Source organism: Haliotis rubra, unplaced genomic scaffold (genome assembly GCF_003918875.1).
Source record: "Haliotis rubra isolate DU_JTF1 unplaced genomic scaffold, ASM391887v1 Scf274, whole genome shotgun sequence".
In the NCBI taxonomy this organism is placed as follows: Eukaryota; Metazoa; Mollusca; class Gastropoda; order Lepetellida; family Haliotidae; genus Haliotis; species Haliotis rubra.
Window position 1 is genome coordinate 151,239 of NW_025766825.1, and position 21,403 is coordinate 172,641.

Sequence of the window (21,403 nt, forward strand, 5' to 3'; positions counted from 1 at the left end):
TCCTGTTGACGAAGAACAGTCAAGCTACTAGTGTATCACTGATATTCATTTAAAACTTGTAATTAAATCTAAAATATTTCAACTATGATGACAATACAATATAAAAACAGGCTATAGATTGCCAACAACTGAAGGTAGATCACCATACTAGGGACCATAGGGACTTGCAGTACATTTGCTTCTTGCATGGGCCGTAGCTGGATTTACGTCTCGGATGATGAACCATTATATAAACAACCATGCAGGGTTGGTTTCTGGCACTCCAAGGGTATGCAACTCTGCCAAGCGATGTCATCGTTTTAAATATCATAATGATAACAGTCCTTTTGTATGGCGTTTTCCCAAGAAGAATATCACGTTCAAAAGACATTCTCGATGTGACGTCATTCGATTCATTAACGTTCCGTGACGTCGTGTACAAAATTGACGGGGAATATATCGATATCTTGCCCGGGGCCAGATATGACCATGCCGATCCGGCCCATATCGGGGTGGCAAGAAAAGTCCATATCAGGGAGAATATCTCTGTATTAAGTGATAATTTGGTTTACATGACATCTGTAGTAGAAGCGAACATCATGATGTGAAGAGTGAGTGAGTGAGTATGGTTTTACGCCGCTTTTAGCGATACTCCAGCAATATCACGGCGCAAGACACCAGATATGTGCTTCACACATTGTACCCATGTGAGCAATCGAACCATGGTCTTCAGCGTGACGAGCGGACGCTATAACCATTAGGCTACCCCACCGCCCCCATGATATAAAGAATGTGCCGCTTATCCGTACATACATTGTGCCATTTAACAGTTCGAAAGAGATAACGTCATATAACTTGTTTTGTGAAGAAAAGATTTAAAGTCAGGGCCCCGTTCCTCAAAGCGATCGTAGCGCTACGACAGTCGTAACTCCCATACTTTAACATAGACTTACGACTGTCGTAGCGCTACGATCGCTTTGAGGAACGGGGCCCAGGTGTAGTATGAATGCACTTGCACTGTGACGGTTCAATAAGTTATCTATGAATAGCTAAGAAATAACTTCAAATAAACTATTTTCATACGTCAATACAATGTTTATTCATATAATGCATCAGTATCGTGTATATCAAACAAGTATAACAACAGCATATATACAAACTGTGTGAGAACACGGAATTTGACAAAATAATCGTTTCAAATCACATTCTCAAACAAACACAAGTTCAGTCCCGCTTTGTCTTTGAAAAGAGTTTCTTGATGGAAACAATTCTTCCTTTCAGACCAGAAAGATTTTCTTTTCTATCAATTGGAGAAACATATTTGTGATGCCTCCTCATGATCTGTTCAAGCACTGGCAGGACACTGGTGTCCTTCTCCGCCGAGATCTCCACATGTCCATTTTCCCACTCGCAGCTGATGTTCAGATCTCGGTACACTCTTTCTGTCTTGTCTACAGAGTCAGCAATGTCTGTCTTGTTGGCCACAAACACAATTGGGACTTTGGGTCCTCTTAACCTGATGATCTGCTCCCTGGCTGCTACGGCGGACTCGAAGGATTCATCACACACCAACGAATAGACCAACACGTAGACGTCACAGGAAGGAGGCCTCTGCATGAAGGAGAGACACTTTTTAGTTGGTGTGTCCACGATGTCGACTATCACATCCCGCCCCTGGATTCCAAGAGCATCAGCACCTGTTTTACCCTTCTGCTTAGAACAGCTGGTCAGCTCAGTCCAGTGTTTGAAAAGCCTTGCAACGATGGTTGACTTGCCAACTCGGCTATCTCCAATAACAGCCAAGCGCAGTGTCTCATCTTCTCCTGAGCTGATACTGACTTCTGAATGAAATGTAACTTGGCGACTCATGATGAGATGTTGATGAATGGATGGTCTTCTAGTGTGTGTTAGTTCAACAGACGCTCAACCCTGACAGAAGGAACCAGAAACTCCTCCTTATATACTGTAGGCACATAAGCGTGATGATAGCAAAACCATGTCGACAGTTCTAACACAAGTGGTTCATCCCTGACAATGTATTTTAATGGTCTCCACTGTGTTTTTCACATTGGCCAAACACAAGGTGTGAGCAACATGATGTGACATGCAGAACTGCCATACACGAATAGCTAATGACTGACTCATTCAAATGACCTTAAAACAACAAGTATTGACGATAGAAAATGTATAACTCCTCTTAAGATAAGGGCAACCTTAAAGAGCAACCTCCTCGTGGTGGGTAATGCTCATAGCTCTTTCCCCCGTGTGGACCCGGGGTCATATAGGTCAACAGCACCCCATTTCTAGTCGTTAGACCGAATTGGGCAGCCTGTTTGCCGTGGGTTGCGCCCCTGTGTCGGTGGAAAAAAGGGATTCTGGTGCTGAGGGCAACAGGAGCCTGGAGCCGTGTTAGTTTTGTCCAACACACCACTTCGGCCCTTACTTCTTCACCTGGACGGGTGGTAGAAATTGGCCCGATTCTATCAATCGGCTCGTCACGCCGTGCCCTGTGCATAGAATTACTTTTGCACATTTATCTTATAGGGTATTGGCCAATTTCTATTTACAGTAAACACATTATTGTTACATTAAATTGCCTTGGGTCCTATGCCAGAAGGCGGTGACTCATGGGCCAATCTGGTGATGTTGACCATTTAGCAATGGGGTGCTGTGGACTTATTTGACCCAGGGTCCACACGAGGGCGAAGATCTATTTGCGTTACCCAGCGCCCACCACAAGGAGGTTGCTCTTCACGGGTGCCTTCGATTGAGTTTGAAGGTCGTTGGTTACCATCCTCATTGTCAAGCCTACGTTTGTTTCCTTTAAAGGGGGTTTTGTGATCCATAGTTAGTGTAAAATGGTTCATCATCCGAGCTTCCTACCTACCACAGAGTATCATGAAGACAATGCAAATAACAAGTGGGCCTCCGACCAAGTTCAGTGAAGTAATTTGATCAATACCTTAAACAGGATCATTTAGAGAAATCAAATTAGTGCAATGTGAAATAGAATGCACCGGGCATGGCATGACCAGCCGATTGTTTTAACCGAGTCCATTCTATAACCCGCTCAGTTGAAGTAAGGGTTGAAGTGGTCTATTGAGCAAAGGAAGGATGTACTTGGAACCAATGCCCTCAACCGCAAGATTCCCGTCCTCCACCGACACTGGGGCGCAACACGCGGCAAACAGGTTGCTCAATTCGGTCGCCTTTTACGACCAGCAATTGGCCGCTGAGGACATATTCTGCCCTGGGTCCATACGCAGGAAGAACTATAAGCATTACCCAGCACTCAGTCGTATGCCAGAAGGCGGTGGCTCACGGGCTAGTCTGGTGATGTTGACCGCTGAGAAAGTATGTCTTCAATTTCCTGTCAAGGGCCGAATCAGTCTGGCATTGAATTGGTCGACAAAAACAGCTATTCAAGTCATATTCACTGGAGTATACCATCCTTGTATCCCTGGTGTCAGCATCTTGGATATCCGGTGCAATTGACACTGTCCTTGTTGACACCGTGGTGGGTGAGGAGCAGGGATGCAAATATTGAGGTTGCTGTGACTGTGTACAGGACACTTAACTCTTGTCGAGGCATTGTTTGTGACAGGGCTCGTTGCCTGTCCGACATGTCTGGATGAAATTACTACGGAGTTGACGGATCAAGGAGTAACTGCAGTCAAACGTTTCACTATAAAGAAAGTTGGTCTGTGCGTTCGTCCCTTCCTGATTCAATCAAAGCAAGATATGTTATTATCGGATTGGAGGTGTATGTCCCCACTACACTCAGATGTTACAAATGTCAAAAGTTTGGCCATGGTTCAAACTCATGTCGGAACTCTCCTGTGTGTCATCGTTGTGGCTGGCTGCCAGATGGACTTCAAATGCTGCAATTGTAGTGGCACAGATGCTGCATCTTCTAAGACTTACCTAGTGTGGCAAACAGGATCACAAATCATGAAAATATAGTGTCAAAAGAATATATCTTACCTGAAGGCAAAGAAACTGTTTAAAACTCAAACACCTCCATTGTCTAAAACCTACTCTGTTGCAGTCTCCCGATCCGTGGTAACATCATCTGTATTGGGTCAGACTGATTTGACATGGGTTAAGTCAGAAAAACCCGTCTTTTCATCCAAACAACCTACTGCCCTAGTAATTATCCAGAATTCATTTAGACCTCTATATATGGAGGTGACTCTGTCCCTACAGGAAAGGCGAAGGAGAAGTAGTTCATCCTCCCATTTACGAGAAAGATCGCCAATTGAGCCACCATGACTCAATTGGCTAATATAATTCAGTGGAACTGCAGAGGACTTAAAAATAACTTCAACGAAATACAATAACTAATTCAAGATTATCCACTGTCCCCAAGAAACATATCTAAAACATACACCTGTGGGGTCGGGGTTAGAATTGATCTTCAGTAACCCATGCTTGTAAGAGGTGACTAACGGGATCGGGTGGTCAGGTTCGCTGACTTGGTTGACACATGTCATCGGTTCCCAATTGCTCAGATCGATGCTCATGTTGTTTATCACTGGACTGTCTGGTCCAGACTCGATAATTTACAGACAGTCGCCATATAGCTGGAATATTGCTAAGTGTGGCGTAAAACTAAACTCACTCACTCACTCTAAAATACAGATAACTTTGATTTACGACAGTACAGTGATTACCACTCCTTCTCTACTCCAGGAGGTAGAGCCACAAGAGGTGCTTCAATTTTTGTGCGGCAGGGTGTCATTCATAGCCCTGTCCCGCAAATCTTCAGACTGTTGCTGTTCGTTTAACTCTGCACAGCTCAGACTCTGTGCAGCTTGTATATTTATCCTTCGTCTAATATTCGACAATCTGATCTTCAAAATCTGTATGTTCAGCTTCCAAAGCCATGTGTTTACACACTTTTTGAATCGTAGATTATTTGTTGTTTTATTAAGGCTAAATATCAGTACAATCGCCAATGGCTGAAGGGATGGTATAAATCCAGCTAGGGTCCTTCTTCCGACATTCGACAATCGGATCTTCAAAATCTGTATGATCAGCCTCCAAAGCCGTTTCTTCCTCAACGGACATAGTGCGGAGTGCCCATACTAAAAATAAAGGTGAAATCATCGAGGAATTCATTTCCGATAATAATTTATGTATTTTCAATAGTGATTCAGCCACATATTTACATCCAGCTACGGGAACATGTTTTTGCCTGGATCTATCACTTGCTGACTCCGTTTTATATAATGAATTTGAATGGGTGGTCCATGATGACCTATGTGGGAGTGATCACTTCCCCACCATTCTCAAAACAATAAACCCTGCTGATGGTCCACCTTTACCAAGAAGGAACTTCCCCAGGGCCGATTGGTCGTTGTATAAAACATTATGTACTGAACACTTAAAACATAGTGTTTATGCGAATAGCGAAGATCCTATACAATTGTTCTCAGATATACTCAATGACATTGCTGACCACACTATACCCAAGTCTTCAGCAGTTCCACATATTCCTAAACCATGGTTCAATGAGGAATGTAAACAGGCCAGAAAGTTTAGGAAGAAAGCCGAAAAGTATTTTTTTTTCGACGACACCCTACTGTGCATAAATGCTAAGGCTAGACGCGGATTTAACCAGAATAAGCGTCAGTCTTGGCGAAATTATGTCTCCAAGTTAAATTCGCGCACACCTATTTCAAGGTGTGGGGGCAGTGGGGTAGCCTAGTGGTTAAAGCGTTGGCTCGTCACGCCGAAGACCCGGGTTCGATTCCCACATGGGTACAGTGTACAGTGTGTGAAGCCCATTTCTGGTGTCCCCCCGACATGATGTAGCGGGAATATTGCTAAAAGCGGCGTAAAACCAAACTCAGTCAGTCAGTCAAAGGTGTGGAACATGATACAAAGAATTAAAGTTGAAGGTATTAAATCTACTGTACTACATCTGAAGGATGGTGAGAATTTGTTGACGGATAAGGCTGATATTGTCAAAACATTCTTCTTAGTCAAATTACGTCCCTGAATTTCAACAATACCAGAAACAACAGGAGAAGAAGAGAATAAATTTTAATTCGGATAATGGCGAAGACTATAATGAATTATTTTCATTACATGAGCTATATACCGCCCTTGAGCAAGCTCTTGATGCATCAACAGCTGCTGGTGATATTCATTATCAGCTCCTGAAGAATTTGCCCGAATCATGTCTGGAAACGCTGCTAAATATATGTGATATGATATGGACCACAGGGAATTTCCCAATTTCGTGGTGTAATGCCATTGTAGTCCCTATTCCAAAGCCTGGCCGGGATCATACAGATCCGTCGAATTACAGAGCAATCTCTTTAACGAGTTGTGTCTGTAAAACCATGGAACGAATGGTAAATTATAGATTAATATGGTCTCTTGAAACCAATAACCTTATAACAAATATTAAATATGGGTTCAGGGAAAATCGTAGTCCCATTGATCATTTGGTACGTTTAGAATCCTTTGTTAAAAATGCTATAGTGAATAAGCAACATGCAGTATCAATATTCTTTGATCTTGAGAAAGCATACGATACCACCCGGAAGCATGGCATTTTAAAGGATTTACATGATTTTGGTTTGAGGCGTCGTTTCCCTCTTTTTATATCACAGTTTTTAACCGACAGCCAACAGTTTATCGAAGTTTATAAATGATTCAATCGATGGATCACTTTTTGTGGATGATTTTAATATTTTTTGTCGCGGTGAAAATATGCAACGGCAACTGCAGTTGTGTTTAAATGAACGGCAACTGCAGTTGTGTTTAAATGCAATAAACAAATTGTGTCTTGAAAACTGGTGTCAAAAACTAATTGTCTACACTTTTGTAGAAAATATAAGCCGCATACGGACCAGAACTAGCTTAAAGTGGCACTCCCATCAAAGTTGTAAAGGAGGCCAAGTTCTTGTCTCTGATTTAACTCCCATTTAACTTTTCATCCGAATATCAAATACCATAAAAATAAATGCCTGAAGGTACTAAATTTATTGAAAGTGGTTTCTAATTCACAGTGAGAAGGGGATAAAACAACCCTCCTACACCTATATCCAAATTCATAACAACAGTATCCATATTCATTACAACAATATCCGTATGTAAAAACAATATCCGTATTTAACAACAATATCCGTAATTAACAACAAAATAAGTAACAACAACGTCAGTATTTATAGCAACAATATCCATATTCATAACAACAATATCCGCTTTTAACGTCAATATCCATATTCATAACAAGATTCATACTCATTACAACAAAGTCCATATTCATAACAAGATCCATATTCATTACAACAATATCCGTATTCATTACAACAATATCCATATTCATAACAACAATGTTCATATTCATAACAACAATGTTCATATTCATTACAACAATATCCGTATTCATAACAACAATGTTCATATTCATAACCAGAATGTTCATATTCATAACAACAATGTCCATATTCATAACAACAATATCCGTATTCATAACAACAATGTCCATATTCATAACAACAATGTCCATATTTATTACAACAATGCCAATGGTTATACTAACAATGTCCATATTATAACAACAAAATCCGTACTAATGACAACAATATCCATATTCACTACAACAATGTCCATATTCATAACAACAATGTCCATGGTTATACCAACAATGTCCATATAATAACAACAATCTCCATATTCATCACAACAATGTCTATATTCGTAATAACAATGTCCATATTTATAACAACAATATTCATATTCATATCAACAATGTCCATATTCATAACAACAAAGTCCATGGTTATACCATCAATGTCCATATTATAACAACAAAATCCGCATTAATGACAACAATATCCATATTCATAACAACAATGTCCATGGTTATACCAACAATGTCCATATTCATAACAACAATGTCCATATTCATATCGGCAATGTCCATATTCATAATAACAATGTCCATATTTATAACAACAATATTCATATTCATATCAACAATGTCCACATTTATAGCAAAAATGTCTATATTCAACACATCAATGTCCATATTCATGACAACAGTGTCCATATTCATAACAACAATGTCCATATCAATAACAACAATGTCCACATTCATAACATGAATATCTATATTCATAACAACAATGTCCATATTCATAACAACAATGTCCATATTTATACCAACAATGTCCATATTCATAACAACAATGTCCATATTTTTAACAACAAAGTCCAAGGTTATATCAACAATGTCCATATTATAACAACATAATCCGTAATAAGGACAACAATTTCCATATTCATAGCAGCAATGTCCATATTCATAACAACAATGTCCATGTTTATGCCAACAATGTCCATATTCATAATAACAATGTCCTTCTTTTTAACAACATTATTCATATTCATCTCAACAACGTCAACATTTACAACACTGTCCATATTCAAAACAACAATATCCATATTCGTAACAACAATGTCCATATTCATAATAACAATATCAATATTCATAACAACAATGTCCATATCCATAACAACAATGTCAATATTCATAAAAACAATATCTATATTCATAACAACATTGTCAATATTCATATAAACAATGTCCATATTCACAACAACAATGTCCATATTTATACCAACAATGTCCATATTCATTACAACAATGTCCATATTCATAATAAAAATGTCCATATTCATATGAACAATGTCCATATTCATAACAACAATGTCCATATTCACAATGACAATGTCCATATTTATAACAACAATGTTCATATTCATAACAACAATATCCATATTAATAACAACAAAATCCATATTTATACCAACAATGTCCATATTCATAACAACAATGCCCATATTCATAAAAACAAAGTCCATGTTCGTAATAACAATGTCCATATTTATAACAACAATATTCATATTTTATATCAACAATGTTCATATTTATAACAACATTGTAAATATTCGTAACAACATTGTCCATATTCATAACAACAATGTCCATGGTTATACCAACAATGTCCACATTCATAACAACAATACCCATGGCTATACCAACAATGTCCATGTTCATAATAACAATGTTCATATTTATAACAACAAAGTCCATCGTCATACCAACAATGTCCGCATTCAGAACAACAATGTCCGCATTTATAACGACAATGTCCATATTCATAACAACAATGTCCATATTCATAACAACAATATCCGTATTCATAATAACAATGTCCTCATTAATGACAACATTATTCATATTCATATCAACAATGTCGACGTTCATAACAACAATGTCCATATTCATAATAACAATGTGCATTCTCATAACAACAATGTCCGTATTCATTACAACAATATCCATATTCATAACAACAATGTCCATATCCATAACAACAATGTCCATATTCATAACAACAATATCTATATTCATAATAACAACGTCCATGTTCATAACAACAATGTCCATATTCATAACAACAATGTCTATATTCATAACAACAATGGCAATATTCATAACAACAGTGTCCATATTCATAATAACAATGTCCATATGTATAACAATATGCATATTTATATCCACAATGTCCATATTTATAACAACAATGTCCATATTCATAACAAAAATTTCCATTTTCATAACAACATTGTCCATATTCATAACAACAATGTCCATAATCATAACAACAATGTCAATGGTTATACCAGCAATGTCCATATTCATAATAACCATGTTCATATTTATATCAACAAAGTCCATCATTATACCAACAATGTCCATATTCATAACAACAATACCCATGGCTATACCAACAATGTCCATGTTCATAATAACAATGTTCATTTTTATAACAACAAAGTCCATCGTTATACCAACAATGTCCGCATTCAGAACAACAATGTCCGCATTTATAACAACAATGTCCATATTTATAACAACAATGTCCATATTCATAACAACAATATCCGTATTCATAACAACAATGTCCATATTAATAACAACAAAATCCATATTTATACCAACAATGTCCATATTCATAACAACAATGTCCATATTCATAACAACAATGTCCACATTCATATCAACAATGTCCATATTCATAACAACAATGTCCATATTCATAATAACAAAGTCCGTGTTCGTAATAACAATGTCCATATTTATAACAACAATATTCATATTTTATCAACAATGTTCATATTTATAACAACAATGTCAATATTCGTAACAACAATGTCCATATTCATAACAACAATGTCCATGGTTATACCAACAATGTCCACATTCATAACAACAATACCCATGGCTATACCAACAATGTCCATGTTCATAATAACAATGTTCATTTTTATAACAACAAAGTCCATCGTTATACCAACAATGTCCGCATTCAGAACAACAATGTCCGCATTTATAACAACAATGTCCATATTCATAACAACAATGTCCATATTCATAACAACAATATCCGTATTCATAACAACAATGTCCATATTAATAACAACAAAATCCATATTTATACCAACAATGTCCATATTCATAACAACAATGTCCACATTCATATCAACAATGTCCATATTCATAACAACAATGTCCATATTCATAATAACAAAGTCCGTGTTCGTAATAACAATGTCCATATTTATAACAACAATATTCATATTTTATCAACAATGTTCATATTTATAACAACAATGTCAATATTCGTAACAACAATGTCCATATTCATAACAACAATGTCCATGGTTATACCAACAATGTCCACATTCATAACAACAATACCCATGACTATACCAACAATGTCCATGTTCATAATAACAATGTTCATATTTATAACAACAAAGTCCATCGTTATACCAACAATGTCCGCATTCAGAACAATAATGTCCGCATTTATAACGACAATGTCCATATTCATAACAACAATGTCCATATTCATAATAACAATGTCCTCATTAATAACAACAATATTCATATTCATATCAACAATGTCCACGTTCAAAACAACAATGTCCATATTCATAACAACAATGTCCATATTCATAATAACAATGTGCATTTTCATAACAACAATGTCCGTATTCATAACAACAATGTCCATATCCATAACAACAATGTCCATATTCATAACAACAATGTCTATATTCATAACAACAATGGCAATATTCGTATCAACAATGTCCATATTCAAAACAACAATGTCCATATTCATAACAACAGTGTCCATATTCATAATAACAATGTCGATATGTATAACAATACGCATATTTATATCCACAATGTCCATATTTATAACAACAATGTCCATGTTCATAACAAAAATTTCCATTTTCATAACAACATTGTCCATATTCATAACAACAATGTCCATAATCATAACAACAATGTCAATGGTTATACCAACAATGTCCATGTTCATAATAACCATGTTCATATTTTTATCAACAAAGTCCATCATTATACCAACAATGTCCATATTATAAAAACAAAATCCGTATTAATGACAACATCCATATTCATAACAACAATGTCCATATTCACAAAACACAATGTCCATGGTTATACCATCAGTGTCCATATTCATAACAACAATGTCCATATTCATAACAACAATGTCCATATTCATAACAACAATGTCAATATTCATAATAACAATGTCCATATTTATACCAACAATGTCCATATTCATAACAACAATGTCCATATTCATAACAACAATATTCATATTTTATAACAACAACATTCATATTCATATCAACAATGTCCACATTTATAACAATAATGTCGATATTCAAAACAACAAAGTCCATATTCATAACAACAATGTCCATAATCATAACAACAATGTCCATATTCAAAAGAACAATGTCCATATTCATAACAACAATGTCCATATTCATAACAACAATGTCCATATTCATAACAACAATCTCCATATTCATAATAACAATGTCCATATTCATATCAACAATGTCCACATTTATAACAATAATGTCGATATTCAAAACAACAATGTCCATATTCATAACAACTATGTCCATATTCATAACAACAATGTCCATATTCATAACAACAATCTCCATATTCATAACAACAATCTCCATATTCATAACAACAATGTCAATATTCATAATAACAATGTCCATATTTTATAACAACAACATTCATATTCATATCAACAATGTCCACATTTATAACAATAATGTCGATATTCAAAACAACAAAGTCCATATTCATAACAACAATGTCCATAATCATAACAACAATGTCCATATTCAAAAGAACAATGTCCATATTCATAACAACAATGTCCATATTCATAACAACAATGTCCATATTCATAACAACAATCTCCATATTCATAATAACAATGTCCATATTCATATCAACAATGTCCACATTTATAACAATAATGTCGATATTCAAAACAACAAAGTCCATATTCATAACAACTATGTCCATATTCATAACAACAATGTCCATTTTGATAACCACAATGTCCATATTCATAACAACAATGTCCATATTCATAACAACAATGTCCATATTCATAACAACAATGTCCACATTCATAACAACAATGTCCACATTTATAACAACAATATCCATATTCATAACAACAATATCCATATTCATAACAATATATTTCTTATCATGTATTTTTTTCAGAACAAATCACATTATGCAGTGTAACGGTATATTTAAAGAACGGATTTTGTTATGTTTCTATCGGTATGCTTAGGCATGTGTGTATGTGGCTTCAATTAATCTTTAACTTTTTGGCTGCAAGGCGAAGCTTCCGAAAGAGAAGAAGCCAACCTCAATGAACACATGCACAAAAAGACACCAGAGCATTGCCAAAGCTCTACATGTAAAGGTAAAATTGCAACAAGCTTGTGCGGAACAACCTTGAAACTCAATGAGTTCCTAATATATCAGAAATAGGAACTCATTAAATGTTACACACATTAATAACATTAAATGAAGCACAGCATATGTAACTGAACCGAATATATAATGTGTGTGTGTGTGTGTGCGTGTGTGTGTGTGTGTGTGTGTGTAAATATAATTTGGTTTTAATACCATCATATACTGTGTCATACTTCACTAGGGATTTAGTCATCATAGCCGTAGAACATCTCCCCTCAATCCATTGATACAGTTATGCTCAAGTTTTAAGTCACCTGACTGCCATCATGGTGCTGTCATCATACACAACCTTGCTCAACTTTACACTTCCTGTGGTGCGGCAATATGTAGAACCCTCTTCCTGAAATAGAGACTCGGTTTTGTAATGTACTCATTGATCAAATACTGGCTCAGCAATGGTAGTGTTACATCCTCATCCTTGGCGAACACGTGGCGTCATCGCTGATTTTCAGTGATCCATTCAGATACTGTTCACAGCTTTTTTTATCCTTTAAACCAAACAGAAATTATTTCTGGAAATAGTTCAGACTGGGTAATGCCTGTGACGTTATGACATGCATATAACTGTTTTCACATTCACTACAACAGACCAATACATCAATTTACACACGATTTTCACCGTGAAAATATGGGTTAAAACTAGTCCTTCAGCAACCCTTGCTTGTCGTAAGAGGCGACTAACGGTATCGGGTGGTCTGGCTCGCTGCCTTTGTTGACACATATCATTGGATTCCATTTGTGTAGATCTATGCTCATGATGTTGATGACCGGATTGTGTGGTCCCGACACGATTATTTACAGACCGCCGCCATATAGCTGGAATATTGCTGAGTGCGGCGTTTAACAACAGTCAATCAAGATATTGACACCAATAATCAGGATTTTCTTTGACGAAGCAAGAGAGGATGTACCTGTAATAACGGGTGCTGACAGGAATGTCGGAATAGAGAGGAGGGAGGAAAATCCAATTGCCTGGGGAACATTTCCGGCCCCGACCAGCTCGATGGCGTTTGGTCCAAACAAAACCATTATAACAGCGTCCGCCTGGGTGTCACGTCACCATTTGATCCTAAATCTGTGTATACCACAATAATATTACTGAATTCTTCTTGTCAATCTTAGGCTATTTTGTTTTGTTGTAGATCCTGTGCATGTGACCACCCTTTGACGAGACACCATTCTCAGCACCGACCACAACTACACAGTCACCACACAAAACGACAGAGACAGGAAGGAGGTGTGAGATGTGTCGACCACATGGTGTAAACACGTGTTGACAATCAGAAGAATTCACTGGAGACACGAGTCCTTACGTGTATGTGAGATGGAATGCCATTTGATAGTGATTCATAAACATATATTCTGTGACTTATGTCATCGTATCGCATGGTGACAATCACTGGATTGTCTGGTCCAGACTCGATTATTTACGATTATTATTCGTTATAAAGCTGGAGTTTTGCTGAGAGTGTCCTTAAGCAACAACAAACAACAAACTTAGAATTGTAAGGTAAATACAACACATGTGTTTTTGTTCATGCATATGAAACACGAGGCTAGTCATATGTTGTTTATAAATGAAACAACAAAAAAAACGATCATTCGATCATGACGTATTTGATACGGGTTACATTTAGAACTCTGACTCACCACTATAAGTAGCTGTTTGACGCCTCTGAACTGTCAACTCAGTTGCTATGGTTACTCTGTTGAGCTTGTGTATAGTTGTGTCATCGATTTAAGGATACGTTTCAACAAACGATGTTCGTCAATACAAAGTACGTTAAGTATCACGACTTTGAAATATCTTGAAATATCCAGCTCGAGATTGGCTGGGAACTGGTTGCCATGGATACATGGGTGCTTCTCAGACTTAGACCAGCTTCCCAACCTTGGACCAAATGCTTACAAGACGTCATCGGATTAACATTAACAGTCCAAAACGGGATAATTTGATCTAATTTTATTCCATCTCAATGCACATGAACTATCAAAAATTAAAAATATGCATCACATGTAAATACCAGAGTCAACTTGTTTCCAGACATGTAAACGACGTATAATACAATATCAGTGGAGTTTCTATTGCCATATGGAAGTAAGCATATGACATCACAAGGGTCTTAAACTAGATGCCTATGATAGCCAGTACAGCCAGACACGTAGGTTGACAGGCTTTGGCACTACGGGTGTTTTGTACACAATTGTATATCCCTGTATCGCCAACACATTACATCACAAGGTTCTAAACTAGATGCTATAATGGTAAGTACAGCCAGACACGTAGGTAGACAGGCTTTGGCACTACGGGTGTTTATACACAATCGCTTATCGCTATATCGCCAACATATTACATCACAAGGGTCTTAAACTAGATGCATATAATGGTAAGTACAGCCAGACATGTAGGTAGACAGGCTTTGGCACTACGGGTGTTTTGTACACAATTGTATATTGCTGTATCGCCAACATATTACATCACAAGGTTTCTAAACTAGATGCCTATAATGGTAAGTACAGCCAGACACGTAGGTAGACTGGCTTTGGCACTACGAGTGTTTTATACACACTTGTACATTGTTCATCTCGTGGAAGAAGATGGCAGTCTCGTGGAAGAAGACGATTGCTCCACTGAGGGAACAATGACAGACATTTCCTTCACCATGTCCACATTGCAGGAGATGTTGTGTATATAGCATCCTGCTGGGTGAAAAGGGATTGAAAGAGTACTTCCCAGGCACCCAGATCCCAGCAACATTATGGCGTTGGACATTATGAGTTGTCGCAATCGTTCCAGTAAGAGATTCTGTCAGAAAGGTATCACAGATGGAACATCATTCTGAGTGAGAAGGGGGATAAAAGAACACTTAAAGTCTGTTCTTCAGGAATACTCCAGCAGCATCATTCCGTGAGCAGTGTTTATCGTTTTTAGACATAGACATTGGAAGGTATCACAGATGGAGTCCTTATGGTAGCGAATCACCACCTCATCAAGAATTGTTTACATCTACGATGTTGATGCTATGTACACATGTAGTATAGCTATGTGTCTATTCCTCAACCAGTCCCTGCACGTGTACAATTCTGTGACTGTCCGAGGTCAACAAGGAACTGTGTGGCACCGTTTGGTGATTCTGTGTAGTTCGTGGTACCGTTGAGATGCGCTACCATGGTATTGAGGTAACACTTGATAACGTCAGACGTACAGTGGTGGTATCTGACTGGAGGAGCAGCCTTGCAAATTCGGGTCATAATGTCGCACATGAATTTACAGTTTTCTGGAAAAAAGTGTCGGCTGACATTGGCGAACTGCAGTGAAGATCTGGCAGCCTGCTGAAGGCACTTCTGCTGTCCTGTGACTCCGATCACCTGTAACGTAGAAATGTACAAATATTGATAACTAACAGTCACGATCAATCCATTATAACTGCTACAATTTAAGCGTAGTGACAATTCGGTCAATTTGACACTTAGGCCGGCTACCCTCTTTCCAGTATGTGAACGCTTTAATTACTATGCTGCCCTAATACATCAGGTATTCCATGAATATGTACGGTTATGACATGTATTTTTTAAGCGTTCCTCTCTCTCTCTCTCTCTCTCTCTCTCTCTCTCTTTCTCTCTCTCTCTCTCTCTCTCTCTCCTCTCTCTCTCTCTCTCTCTCTCTCTCTCTCTCTCTCTCTCTCTCTCTCTCTCTCTCTCTCCCTCTCTCTCTCTCTCTCTCTCTCTCTCTCTCTCTCTCTCTCTCTCTCTCTCTCTTTCTCTCTCTCCCTTCTCTCTCTCTCTCCTCTCTCTCTACCTCTCTGCCTCTCTCTCTCTCTCTCTCTCTCTCTCTCTCTCGTATTCATTCTCTCTCTCAATTTCTCTGCATCTCTCTCTCCTCTCATATTCATTCTCTCTCAGATTCTCTCTCTCTCTCTCTCTCTCTCTCTCTCATTCTCTCATATTCATTTTCTAATATTGCTGAAGTTATATCTGTGAGCAATTACATTTTCAAGGTGAGTCACATATACTCAGCAGCAAAAGAAACGTCAGTTTGGAATTTTCCTTCGCAGAAACGGATAACTGTAAACTCATTTAATATTTTGATCGTATATTTTTGACAACATCTCCAACTTTACCTGAGCAAAGACATTCATTCCCAAACTCAGAATGGAACCCAGGAAATGGTCTCAAAAACGCAACCTGATCTCGGAGATGGTACGGTGTTCTCCATGTTTTTCATGCAACTCATGCTGCACGTGCTGTTCACAAGGACCAGCCCTATAAAATGCACCCCCAAACCTGGTTGAAAAATTCACATTACAACGTCAGCAGGATGCCGCGACTCACGACAGCTCAGAGGAACCAGGCGCTAGGAAGACTTGAAGCTGGCCACACTGCACAAGCCGTTGCCAATCACTTCCAAGTCAACGTTCGGACCATCTACAGGCTGCAGCAACGTTTCCGGGCCACCAACACCACAAATGATCGCCCCCGTACTGGCAGACCAAGGGTGACCACAAGACGACAAGACCGCCAGGTTGTGCGACAGCATGTACAGAATCCCTTCATGCAGGCATCCGAAACAGCACGGCAGAAAGTGGGAACACACAGAAGACCAATCAGTACTGATACAGTACGCCGACGTCTTAACAGCGGGAGCCTCCATTGCCGTAGACCTTACCGTGGACCTATCCTCACCCCTCGTCATCGGCGTGAACGTCTACAGTTGGCCCTACAACACCAAAACTGGCGATACAGGCAATGGAGAACTGTTCTGTTCACAGATGAGAGTCGGTACTGCGTATCAACTGCAGATGGCAGAACAAGAATATGACGACGACGTGGCCAGCGTTTTACTCAGACCAATGTCATGGAAAGAGACTCATGGGGAGGTGCAAGCATCATGGTATGGGGTGGAATAGGCCTGAACCAGAGAGCGGGTCTTGTGGTGTTGGAGAACCTTGGTCCAGGGAGAGGAGGCGGAATCACAGCGGTGCGCTACATCGACCAATCTGTCAGACCCCACGTCATACCACATTTCGCACGTCACAGGAACAACATTTTCCGGCATGATAACGTCCGGGCCCATACTGCCAGAGCTACACGGGACTTCCTACAGCAGAACGGTGTCAACATAATGCAGTGGCCAGCCCTTAGTCCTGATTTAAACCCAATTGAACATCTTTGGGATGAAATTCAGAGGAGACTGAATAATGTCATACCAAGGCCGAACACAGCCGATTTATTGCGCCAGGCCTTTTCTTAGAGTGTGATTCCAGGTGCCAGTGGCCTTCATCAACCGATTGGTGCAATCCATGCATAGACGCTGTGCTGCAGTTATTGCCGATCGTGGTGGTCACACTAGATACTGAAGTCAAGAGTCTGAATGGACTGCAAACGTTCACGTAATGTCTTGAAATTGTGCTGAGTTATTCATTGATGTGTCAAGATATTGAACACAAAAAATGTTTTTGATCCGTTTATAATGTTCATTTCTGTAATGATTTGATTACAATGCCTATCTTATTTGGATTCGTACTGACGGGGTTTTTTGCTGCTGAGTATATATAGACATGCAACATTGAAGCCAAATATTTAGGGGGTACGTCACAAATCTCGTCAATTTATAAATTATCTACATCTTTGGTGTGAGGAGACGAAGCTCTAAACTACAAGCTACAAGGCAGCGTGCAAAAATGTGTATCGTGAACAGCAAATTTCAACAGTAACGTGATTTACCTTTCGGAGGTCTTATCCACGAAATGTTTGGACGTCCAAGTGCCATTGAGACGAAAAACAGGCAGATGACGACAAATACATATGCACATTTTGCCATCGTTCCAGTTGATGCTATGTGGCAGACAAGTGTTCACGACCGTCAAGTTACAGTGGAAGTGAGGTCGCTGTTATTCTTTCGGTGTTATATGGTCGTTGAGCGTTGGGAATACTCCCTGGTAAATCCCCTATATTGCACTGTACATTGAATCAACATGGGCAAACCCCACAGTATCGACACCTGACACAATGACAAGTCGTTGTCAAGCTGAAGTGCGGTGCGAGGTCAAACTATCACAGCACTATCACGATGTTGAATCTTTCGACAGAGTTAGGCATGAACACACGATGCCACGTCTATCTATGTTTAAAATCAACTAAACTCTCATTAAAGGAATGGCACAAGTCTTACTATGTGGTTAACAACGAGGATGTTGTAAATACGTACACGTACTCTGTTGTCAGTTTATACAGGTCATTTGTACTTTAACATTACGAGTCATTATGGCATGGGTTTCCCCAATGAGTTTCTATATTTATCACAGGCGTTATTTCTATTGCTGTACATGCAGCTATGCTTCATGACTGTGGTTAACCGCCATGAGTACATATTCAGTGTTGAAGGTCTTGTTTGTCAATGAAAAAAGTCTATAAATTATTATTTGACGATTATACACTTCAAATTAACAAAAAAGCTGAGTGCGGACGACCAACATTGGACTGACTGACTGACTGAGTTAGTTTGGTTTTACGCCGCTTTTAGCAATATTCCAGCAACATCACGGCGGGGGACACCAGAAATGGGCTTCACACATTGTGCCCATGTGGGGATTCGAACCCGGGTCTTCGGCGTGACGAGCCAACGCTATAATCATTAGGCTACCCCACCGCCCGACCAACATTGGAACGTTACAAAAATATATAACTTTTTCATTAAAAGGGACCGTTTATAATTTATGGCTCAAATGTATGAACAATGTAACACAACACACACACACACACACACACACACACACACACACACACACACACACACACACACACACACACACACACACACACACTAGCCATAAATTATGAACTGTCCCTAATGTAAGTAACAGCTACACCGAAACGTCGCTTAAATTATAATTAGGGCTGGATAAAATGATCGATAATCGGAAATATCGTCAATAGGAAAACTTATTAATGATTATCGATATGAAAATTGTGTCCTACCGTGCTTTGAAAACTGTGCTATTTACGAAACTCGGAAATACACAGCCACGTGTACACAGGTTCGCTATCTTAGAACATCCTAAAAGATGCCACAGGTACTAATCTATGTAACAGATATTACTGAAGTTTAAGATAAACATGGTTATAGTCATAGACTAATATATGTTTCAAACGCACGGATTTCCAAAAGAAGTCAACAAATAACCTTTCAAGCATTGCATATTTCCACTGTTTGCACTCACTGGGTCATTTCTTAGAAATTCATATGAGTAGCCAATTCTTGGAATTCAGCGCGACATGCAATGTCAGATTTGGGGGGAGGAGTACAGATAGTTGAGTGAGTGAGTTTAGTATCACGCCGCTTTTAGCAACACATTGAATCGAACCCGGGGTCTTGCGACGAGCGACCGCTTTAAACACTAGGCTACCCCATCTTACAGGTAGTTAAAATATTGAAAGGAATGCTGAAAGAATTTATTTCAGCAACAAAACTATATTCAGTCACATTCTATTCTTATTTTTAACGAGTACGTCTTATAAATTAGATAGTAATTAACCCATAATGCTTCAAGTTAGAATTTAACACAGGTTATATTGGGCATTACACTTTCTCAGTAAAGTACAGATTCTAGTACTTTTGTTGGGTTGAGTCGAACCCACACACTCAGAGTCAGGCACCTAATCGACAGCACGCAAAGTCGGATGTCTAAACCACTCAGTCATCGCGGCTTCCACGGTTAGCATTGGTCTACAGTAACCCATGCTTGTCGTAAGAGGCGACTAACGTAAGAGGGATCGCTGACTTGACATGTCATCGTATCCCAACTGCATAGATCGATGCTCATGCTGTTGAACACTGGATTGACTGTCCAGACTCGATTTTTACAGACAGTCGCCATATAGCTGGAATTTTGCTGAGTGTAGCATAAAACTTAACTCACTCACTCACTTAGATCTTCAACAAACAAACAGAACAGATGGTACACATTTATATGGAATCCGAGAAGGGACATTGTCGCCCTCTCAAAAACAAGTAAAGTGAGCCAAATAAACCAAAACGCGACACGCGACATCGCGACAACGAGACATTTCGCCCATTTGTCGCATTGTCGCTATGTCGCGTGTCGCCCTTGGAGGAATAAAAAATATTATTCAAAACGCGACACGCGACATCGCGACAATGCAACAAATGGGCGAAATGTCGCGTTGTCGCGATGTCGCGTGTCGCGTTTTGGTTAATTTTGCTTGTATTTGAGAGGGCGACAACGCGACAACACGACAATGTCCCTTCCAGGATTCCATACATTTACGTTAAAAGGAACAAGATATTGAAACCAGGACGTAAAGAGTTCATTCAGTTTGCATTACCGTGCCACACTCACAGTTAACACCTAGACTAAAGCTTAGTTTCTGAATATATTATTTTTTATAGCAACAAATAAACCCATTTTAATTGAAAAGGAGCGCCCGTCAGATGGGAGATTCAGAACCTGAGGTAATCTAGACTTGCTT

At 38.8% G+C, this 21,403-nt stretch overlaps 1 protein-coding gene and 1 long non-coding RNA gene across 2 annotated transcripts; both read right to left on the minus strand.

Annotated features, from left to right (window-relative positions):
- Positions 1-1,203: 1,203 nt before the first annotated feature.
- Positions 1,204-1,848, minus strand: LOC124280809 (ras-like protein rasV). The gene has a single exon (XM_046716790.1). It carries the CDS (start codon positions 1,846-1,848, stop codon positions 1,204-1,206), a length of 645 nt encoding a protein of 214 aa, XP_046572746.1.
- A 13,013-nt stretch (positions 1,849-14,861) lies between these two features.
- Positions 14,862-19,132, minus strand: LOC124280782. The gene is made up of 2 exons (XR_006899771.1): positions 18,638-19,132; positions 14,862-16,282 (listed from the first exon to the last, which is right to left on the minus strand). It is a non-coding gene; the product is annotated as an uncharacterized LOC124280782 (long non-coding RNA).
- Between the last annotated feature and the right edge of the window lie 2,271 nt (positions 19,133-21,403).